Here is a 10,355-nt window from a genome sequence, read left to right as displayed (position 1 = left end):
GCAGTGAGACTAAGAGCCAGTTTTTCAATAGCAGTTTAAATTTGGATTCAAGTTCTCTATTCTAACAATGCGTTTGTTTTGTTTAAACAGAATTTAAGTTAAAATCTAAGTTTAAACTATCGTTGAAAAAAACCGGTCCTAAAAGTCATTTGAACTATCGACGATATCTATTTCTACCAGACTTAATCTTTTTCTTTTAGAGCAATCTAAATGACAGATTTTTGACAAAAAATCTTAGTGCAAAGGAAAAAATCTTTATTTACTTCGTTTAGTTTTATTTATTGAAGACATTAAGTGCACGTTATAGATTTGCGTATTTTTTTATTATAAATTACGAACCATTCGTTTTGACTGCTTTGGTAATTTCAATGTTAAAAGATATATCTTGCACATATTTTCATATTATTACAAGACAATGCAAATTTAATTATAACAAATTACGAGTAAGGTTTTCAGGAGACTTTTTCGTGTGCTGTCTGAAAGTGATAATGAAATCCGTTTACTGACGTAGAAGTCAAGAGTTGCCGGATATCGCATGTTTTTACATAATGTATGCCCTGGTATTGTTAAGTATGTGTTAATATATAACGCATTGTAACACGTGAACCTTAGCTTTTATTTTTTGCGGTACGTTTAAGTGTAATATCACGTAATATTTCAGATTATTTACATACTTCAATTTATTATATAATGCTTGTGTGCATAGATTATTTATAAGCACTAATCTATATGTTTCTAGAAAAAATTAATACAAGATGAATCATATATCTGATAATAATATATATTGTTATTAAAGTACCACATAAGTATATATTTTTTTAGTCTTCGTACGTGTTTAAGACTACAAAAATACAATAATTTTACTATTACATAAGATATATATTATTATTGTTATTATTATTATCATTATCATTACGTAATTGATCTCTCGCTCTTTTTCTCTATCTCTCTTTCCTTTGTTATTAATATTAATTTACATAATATAATCACTTAAGTACTATTATTGTTACTTGTTAGTAACAGCTATTTTTATACTCTTATTGTGATTGTACTCCAAGAAACTAAAGCTAAAATATATTGAGTTTAATATCATCAGGAAACATTTGAGATTTGGTTTTCTAATACTAATTCAAGGCTGGTATTCCGTTACCGTGGTTCCGACAGTTGTCGGATTGGTAGACGTCGTTGCGCAACGACCACTTGCGTTTTTCCACAGTATAAAGAGTTGCGCAACATCTACCGATTCAACAGTCTGTATGCGGAAACGGAATAGTACCCCAGGTTCTTCATAAATTATTAAACTATTTCTTGTGACTTCTTATGACATCAAGAGAATTATTTTCTTAACTTATGAGGTCATTGCGAGAAATTATTTGAATTTTATTTTCTGTGCAACGTAGCAATATTTTTCCATATGCTATATATTTTTGCAGTCATATTCGATAATATTATTTGGCAAGTTTTAATTGATATAAATTAGTAAGAAACACCAAGAACTTTCTATTTCATCATGTTTGCGTTATGTTGTAACAGATCCAAATATATATATAAATATATATTTATTTATCAATAAATCACATATTACAAATTAATTTCTCGCTTTTGACATTATAATCCAATGTAAACGTTACGTCCGGGAAATAATAATAAAATTAAATGTCATATGGTGAAAATGTATATTAATATTTTAATATTTTTGCACACCAGCAAAGTGTACTTTCTTTCCTTGTCCATCTAAAGCCTCCATTAAGCTTGAAGTAAAACTGAATTCCGAGCTACTTTCGTTTTCTTGAGTTCTGCAAAAATATTATTAATGATAAATAGTGCTGTTAAGTAGTTAGATAATTATAGTGAATAATCTGCTCTATACACCAGAATGTTCTCATCTATGTCAATAATTTTAATAAAGAAAACGACATACAGAGTATCTAGACTTGTTAAACTGCCGTTCAATGTTGGCATAGAACCATCAATCTTCAGTAAATCGAGGTAAGAATTCATAGCCGTCACATAAATTCCTCTTGAGGCAGCCATGCCTAGATAACGTGGACTAGACAATTCGATTAACGTACGTTCGGGATTTTTCTCCAGTGTACAATACGCCTCCGAATCGAGTTTTATTATCTCAACGGACGAAAAGTAAATAATAAATAAGTATGGTTTACAGAATGCTGAAAAGGACAAAATATAACTTATTAATAGCAGGATTTATACGACTGATTCTTCGCGGTCAGACGGCGAACTAGACTTCGAACACACTGATATTATTCATATTAAATTCGTCAAGCGAATAGCAACAAGTTCGTGAATGACTATAGAATAAGATATAATATGACGCATTTTTTTCTACGAGATATTAGATGTGGCTACATAATAATTTATTGATAAAAAATATTTAACGACTTCACAGATTAATCTGTGACTATTTGTAACATGCACCATCTCATTCTAGAATATTTACGACTTGCAAAGTATCCATCAGCAGTGCGCTTCGACCGCAAAGAGTTAATATAATATAACTAGCATGTAATTGGAGATAATATATCTACCGAAAGTAAATGGAAAGTGGCTCCACGTTGGTTCAACGGCGCGAGTCCTTCTACCAGTTTCATCCACAAATATGCCAAATTCATTATAACACAGTAGCAGTTCAGTGGCGTCATGTGTATTAGAGATATTCAGGATACAAACAGGGAAAATACCAAGTTTAGCTGCACCTGATAGTCCTGCTTTGACCGAGCTATCATCTTTATCTGGGAATTCTGTATCATATGTATCGGTTTTTAATCAACTGAATTATGTACCTTTATTAAATGAATTTTAGTTATTATAATGTTAGTACAATAATACTCTTCATGTAAGTGGGTCACTTTTTATTATCGAATCCTCTAATTTGGAATTATTGAATCATTGAAAATTGTCGAGAGCATGATAATTTGTTATGTGGCAAGCAATTGTAAATAAAAACTAAACTTTAAAAATGTGAAAATAATAAAATATTGTATTCCTTATTTAATTTCCCATATTATACTTTAACGTATCAATTAACTAAAAATCGGTTCTATGAACAATTTAAAATTCAAGAAGACAGATAACTTCGCGATAGATAATTACCCTTCTCGATGTTTCCGTCAAGGAGAGATTAGTTTTATATCAAGTAAAAAAATCCATTTATGAGTAGTCTGTTAGATCGATTTTGTATAATTAATAGTTAATAATATTTTTCGCAAATTATACAAGATGCGGATTCGTATGCAGTTTAAAGATCATGAATAATATTTCACTTTTAAATATATTTAATTTGCCTACCATCTATTTTTATTATTTAATTTACTTACCATTTACATTATAAGTTTGCAAATCAATCTGGAAGAACTTATGACATCCTACGATAAGTAGATTCGAGGTAAATATCACGCAGTTACAGGGTCCCTGCGTCTCGAATTCGCGAAGCTCAATAAAATCTCCAAAATCTTCTCCACTTCTCCATTTAAGTAATCTGTATTAACAATAACGTATGCTCAGCATTGATATAGGATGAACAATTAGAGGTGACTGACATTCTTAAAACTTAAAAATGTATGAAATATTTGTTTTTTAGAGGTTTTGATATCTAAAAGTGGCATTATGTAATAAAATGATGTTATTTTTTTAAAATAATGTAATTTTCTCTTGTATAAAATATATCAAAGTCACTTATCAATATCAAAAACATCTTTTTAACTGACAATATATTTTTTATATATACGATTGTGTAGTTAACCTTCTGAAGAAGACAACATATAATGACGCAAAATCATTGAAGGTCAAATGCGAGCTCGATTTTTAAATAAAATATGAAATATTTTAACAACGTTCATTTTTAAAGAAAATTATCTTAATATTTCTATCCGTGAAATATTACACCCGTAAAATAACGAGGAGAATTTACTAACATTAAACAACACAATTGTGAATTAGAGAAAAATGCAGTTGCACTTTGTAGTTACATTTATATGCAAATGCATACGTTTATGCACGTGTATGTAAAGTATAACTCAATGCCGGCCGGAAGTTAACATCCTTGTCACTGACGACACCAACAAGCAAGGTGTTTACTACAAGCAATCAATCATCATATATATTAAAAAATATATGTTATTAGTTAAAAAATCAAAATACTCTTGAAGTGACTTTATATAATATGAGGTTACCCAGAAAAAAATTTGTTTTCACATGATGCCACATCTTCTATATCAAATAGCCTATGGAAAAAAAGATTTCACATTTCGTCAAGTTTTCGAAATATTAGCCTGCAACACCTTTAATCTTCTACTCTGCACAATATGTACAGGATTATCTATTATCATATCAATAGCCAATAACATTTATAAGTTAAAAGCTACGTACATTATATGAGATTCGGTTGCAGCACATAGTATTTCGCTGTGCATCTGATAAAGATGACAACTGTCGGAAGAAGATAGTACACTTCTCGTACTGATCGCTGGCCTGGAACAGTCAGCAGCTAACGCGTTACTTTTCAGCAGCCTCAAGTTACAGTACACCAGTTCTCTATATTCACCGGCTATCATTAAAGCTATATCCAATTGAGGATACAAAGAGAGCTGGTGTATAAACTTGACACCTCGTATCGTAGTGAGCGTACGAGACTTGCAGGGAGCACACGAGAACAAGCCCTCTTTTGCACCTAACAAAAGCACATTCTCTGTAGGCAGATCTACCACGCAGTTTAAATCCAACTAAAAACAGAATTTTAATTTCCATTAGTGTAAATACAAATCATTTTAAACGTACACAAAGTCCAACGCAGAAAAGAAACAAAATTGTCTCTATCGAAAATCAAAAACGAAAGATACGCAACTAAGGTAAACGTCCCAGTGGTCGAACATACATGTCCCAATGATTGACATATTGGTTTTGTATTTTTCTTTTAAATGCTTTTCAATATACAAAACAATATAATAAATGAAAAGAAATATTCAGTTACTTTGTGATTTTGTTTCATTTATTGATAAGCATCTTAACAAACACAAGTATATTATTAGTAATTCAATTATCGGTACACATTCAATTACTAGGACGTTTACTTTATCTCGCTTTTTTTTACGTTGAATTTCGTGAAACAGACACGACACACTCATGGTTCATCTTAACACATCGCTCACCTGATGTTTCTCTAATCGGAGTACAGTTTCATATTTTCTTTTACACTTGGGTGCACTGTACAAACACTGACTGGTAATGGTCCTCAGGGCTTTCAACCATTCTTTCTTGTCAGTTTGACTCAAGGCCATCACGTCTAATCTGGACGAAGGCCAGCAAGTAGTCGTGGAATTCGATTCTATTCGGAAAATAAACGGCACGTCGGATTTTGCTGTTCCCAATACATCAGGCTGTTGCACTGTCTCGGAAACATTGAATCCGCTGTTCTCCATCAAGTTTAATCGATTTATAGGTGCCATTCCTGGAGAAGGTTGGTGCTCGTAAACGCATAAATATGATCCTTCCAATTTCAAATATTTTCTTTCCCAACAAGATTGTGTTCTGCCGGGAACTTTCACCCATCCTTCTATTCCAACAGCATTCTTATCGTCATTATTATGCTGAGTGTTTTGTGGCTCCTACATATACAATTCATCTGAATATATTGAACAGGAAACTGCAGAAAACTCGATTATTAAAAATTATAAGACTAAGAGGCCATTTGAGTCTCTGGATTTTATAATTTTTAATCACATAGAGATAAAGAATCGAAAGTAATAAAAATATAATATAATATATAACTATTAAGTTGGTGCAAAAGATTTGTCATTTTTCTACAAAAAATTCGTAGGAAGTTTTTATTAAAAGGAGAACAGAAAGTTCTCTAGAAAAATGTCTAAAAAATACCAAGTTAATGTTCAGTTTATTTGTCTTACGGTCAGTCGTTAATCTCTCATAATTCATAAACTATTCCTCTAATAATGTACAAGTATTCTTCAGAAACTCGTTGTTTATCTCATAACTCTAAAACTTACTAATTCTTAGATAACTTCGTTTTCTATTTTATTTGAGAAACACCACAAATTTTTTGCACAAACTTAACATTAATAAAATAAATAAAATAAAATAAATAAACCAGGAATATAAATTAACCAGGTTAACGAATAAAAGTAAACATTCTTACGGGGTCTAGGTGATCTGGCTGATCTATCGACAACGTCTGAACACTGTCTCCTATCGATACTAAACTCTCGTCGCTGGCTCGAGTCTTGCAACAGTACTTCGGAATACCACTCGGTAAGCCACAACTAGCAGGTACAGATAGCGCGCACTTCAGATGCGTCATGATCTGACACTCGCTGCAGATCGCGGCGCGTCCTCCGAATTGTATACTCTCCGAGCACGCTGCACACTTGCCAGCGCGCATCGGTAATGCGACGTCGAATCTATGCGGGATGTTGTGCCCTATCCTTTGCGGGGATAATCCTCTGATTAAGGAACTGCTGCTCTCCGTGATAGCGCCTCTGGCTGTTTGCTTGTTATCTAGTGATACGGGGGACGTGGGCGCCGATACGGTCATAGCTTTCAAGACTAACAACTGATCCATCAGCGTTTTTACCTTTGCTCGCTCTTTGGCGAGTTGGTCCTCTAACTCGCGATAACCCACCAGCATTCCCGTGCCTGTCGGGGCCACGTTTTCCTTCTGCTTGGTGCCGAGTATCTTGTCGCACATGGTCCTCTTCTTGTTGGATTCTTCCAGCTTCAGTTGCAAATAATTGATCAACTTATTCTGCTGTTGTATAGTAATCTTTGCCTGCACCTCCCCATCTTGATAATACTTCTGATAGTACTGTCTTATTTCCCCGCAGGTGTTCTCTAACTCCGCTATCCGCAACCTCAACTCTTGTCCTTGGTCTATACTCTTCTGCAGATCGGACATAAGCTCGAAATTCGCTTCCTTCAGCTCGTGAACTGTCGTCAAGTATTTGCTAGCTTCCTCCTTCACAACTCTCGATTCCACTTTAGACTCTTCGAAAGCGCGACGAGTCTTCGACAGGTCGCACTCCATTTCGTCACACTTCGCGGTCAACTCCTCTACTTGCGTATTGAGTTCTTGCACAAGTTCCTTGTACTGGTCTATCTGAGCGATAAGACTGTCCCTTTCGCTCTCTATGTCGCTCGTCTCCGATTCCAATTGCTCAACATTACGTTCCGCCACTAGCCGCCGCTTTTTCTCTTCATTTTGCGCGATGCGCACCTCGCGCACTTTCGTCTCGGCGGCTTCCAAGTCCTTTTGCAGCTTCATTTTATCCTGAATCAGCGTGTTCTCGCGCGTTTCATGGTCATTTGTTAATTTCTCAAAGTCCGTCAACTGCTCCTCCAATAATGTGCAAGTATCTTTCAAGAACTCATTGTTTACCTCAAAGCTCTTAAGATCTTGCTCCAATTTCGCTATTTTAGTTTCGAGTTCAGTCTTCTCTTCATTATGTCTGGTGACAGCTTGTGTCAAACGTTTATTTTCGCTACTCAGATTATCGGTGCGATCTTGATTCAGTCGCGTTTGCTTACGAACCGCATCCAATTCCCTACGTAACGACGCACTCGAAGATTGAAGTTCCTCGATCTGATGATTAGCTTGAGTTAAAGCCTGAAAAATGTCAAATGATTAATTAATATAAGATTTTCACGGTAAAAATAACAGATAAGTTTCATGTGTGTGTACCCTTTGAGCCGAGTCGGCTTGCATTTTATTTCTAGATGCTTCTCTCGTGATATCGTTCAACGATGCTTTCGCAATTTCCAACTCCTTTAAGAGTTTCTTGGAATTTTCTTCTTCCTCTTTCGCTTTGCTCATTAATTTCTCTTGTAACTTTTTTTTCTCTTCTTGCAACGTTTTGATTTTTTCTTCAGCTCTCTTAGCTTCCCTCGTAGCTATACGTTTATCCAAATTGGCATCCGACAATTCCTTATCTTTCTTCCACTGAGTCAACTGGGCTTGTTTCAACGCCTGCTTTTCAGCTGCTAAATCCTCCCTTAAGGTCTGAAGTTGCTGTTGCAGTTTCTCCATTTCTTCCGGTCGATGAGCGATTTTTGTACTTGTAGCTTCAGTGATTACTGCACGAGAAGTAAACTGTTCTATCTTGCCTGATCGTCTAAGATTAGCATTTTCCGTTTCCAACTTTGTGACACTATGTTCCAAACGTTTTAACAGTTCCTCTAAATTTCCAACCTTACGCATTTGTTCCTCTGCAATTAAGAAACCAAAAAAAAAATAAGCAACATAAGAGAACACTGAGTGAATTCCTTTCTTTGTGCATTTTACCTTCTTTTTCCAAAGAATCCTTTAATTTCTTCTGTAATACAACCTTATCTTGTGTTGCTTGTTCTAAATTTAAGGCAAGTGCCTCGCTTTGCTCCAGATTCAACATGGTTTCATTTAGATCAGATTTGGTGACCTTTAAAAGTTGCAGCCATTTCAGTAAAGTAAAATTTTGTCAAATGAAACTTGCATCAGACTTTTTTGTATTGATCTTTGATAAAGTGCTTAAATACTCACTTGCAACTGCTGCTTCAACTGCTCGTTTTCAAGATTTATTCTCTCCAGTTGTTCGTGCAATGCTGTAAGCATCTTCTCAGATACTTTCAAATCGTCTATCTGATTCGTCCTATCTTGCAACTGTTTACGTAAAGCTTCAATCTCGGCATCTCTCGCCGGCAATGTAGCTTGTATAGTACGTAATTGTTCTTGACAATCTTTTAGTTCATTTTGAGCAAGTTCTAAGGCGACGTTCAATCTCGATTCCCGACAGTGATTCGAATCCTGCTCACTTCGTAACCTAGTTTCGAGATCTGTATTCTTCGCTGTCTCAAAGTCCAATTTCGCACGCAAATCAGACAGTTGATTATGACTGCGCACAGCTATCTCCTCCAGCTTAATTTCAACACCCTGAACACTTTGTCTGTTTAATTCACGTGTTTTTGCCAAAGATTCCTTATACTGTGTCTAAGATACAACAAAAGATCATTAGTTTTACTTAATTACCTTAATTTATTGCACTTAAAGTTGGTACTTGTTATATGTCAGCAATAATATTAAATTGATAATCATATTATATTAATTTATTTTTATATTGTGGCAAAATAACAATTATTTTATACTTTACAACAGTTTAAAATAATAATTAAAATAACATTGTATTACTTGGAACACACGCAATTTATCCAATTCTGCATTCGCTGTCTGTAGTTCACACTCTGTCCTCTGCAGACGAGAACTCATATCATTATTGCTCGTACATAATTCTGTAACTCTAGCAGTTTGTGCATCAATATGCTTGTTTAATTGTGCTATCTTATCCTTCTCTGCATTCTCCCACTTGCGTTTGGCATCTCTTATCAATCCAAGTGCACGAGTTTCCAAATCCTTCCTTTCTTGTCGTTCCAATTCTAGTTAAAAAGAAACATCATATAAGCATTTTTCTTCATGAAAGCATATATAAATTAATGTGCTGTTACATAAATTTATCCAGTTCTGTTAATTTTATTATTGAATTAGTTTACTTAATAATAAATTACCAATTTACCTAATGTCCTCTTAATTCCTGCCAATTCTGATCTGGTAGTTATGAGCTCTTTCTCAAGTATATCCCTTTCTTTATTGGATGCTTCCAACTTTCGTGACTTTTCCTCCAGCTGAACTTCTATCTTAGATATCTGTTTAGCCTTGTCAATTACCTTCTGTTTCTCTTCAGCTTCCCTCGTTTTAGCTAGTCTCGCCATCAAATCCATGTTTCCTTAGAAAATGTGTGATACTTACTGACAAGTGCACTCAATGTTTACATCAAACGTATTTTCTTCCGCTGCATTAGTGCCGCACTGGAACTTCATCCCTTTCCTCTCCAACTGTTGATTATACACTTCTTTTATTCCAAAGTCAAAATATGCAATCTAACATAAAGATAATAAAAACAACAGACCTATTTCTTCGTGTCGAGCCTCAACTTGTAACGGTCGTACATGGTACTGTGCGTCTTATTTAAATGTAATATGCCGTTCATGACGCCAGGGTGTGCAAATGTAGCGAATACGTCGCCATCTAGTGGTCATTCTAGGTACGTCTTGAGTCTTGGTTATTAACTGCCGATAATGAATATATCGATCGATGAATGCATCGAGATAAATTCTCAGCATGCAATATGGCTTACCGACGGTAATTGTAATTGATCGAGCAGCCTAAAGATGGCCTCACGCATTTCTAAATTTATATTTCACATAGTAATTAAAATAAATATATAACACACACTTTAGACTGATTAAACATTAATGCAATATATTGCGTATTCAGTAGGAAAATGTATCACTTGAAAATT

At 34.5% G+C, this 10,355-nt stretch overlaps 1 protein-coding gene across 1 annotated transcript; it reads right to left on the bottom strand.

Moving 5' to 3' along the window:
* Window positions 1-263: 263 nt before the first annotated feature.
* On the bottom strand, window positions 264-10,121 carry LOC116840335 (citron Rho-interacting kinase-like). The gene is made up of 13 exons (XM_032806929.1): window positions 9,963-10,121; window positions 9,570-9,888; window positions 9,188-9,432; window positions 8,543-8,989; window positions 8,309-8,441; window positions 7,709-8,232; window positions 6,170-7,633; window positions 5,169-5,624; window positions 4,390-4,742; window positions 3,339-3,499; window positions 2,550-2,762; window positions 1,922-2,171; window positions 264-1,796 (listed from the first exon to the last, which is right to left on the bottom strand). Exons 2-13 carry the CDS (start codon window positions 9,772-9,774, stop codon window positions 1,688-1,690), a joined length of 4,560 nt encoding a protein of 1,519 aa, XP_032662820.1. The 5' UTR covers window positions 9,775-9,888; window positions 9,963-10,121; the 3' UTR covers window positions 264-1,687.
* Between the last annotated feature and the right edge of the window lie 234 nt (window positions 10,122-10,355).

The sequence above is a fragment of the Odontomachus brunneus genome, unplaced genomic scaffold (genome assembly GCF_010583005.1).
Source record: "Odontomachus brunneus isolate Ranch 3 - 2012 unplaced genomic scaffold, Obru_v1 Obru_scaffold_009, whole genome shotgun sequence".
NCBI lineage: Eukaryota > Metazoa > Arthropoda > Insecta > Hymenoptera > Formicidae > Odontomachus > Odontomachus brunneus.
This window is presented reverse-complemented; position numbering and strand designations above follow the sequence as displayed.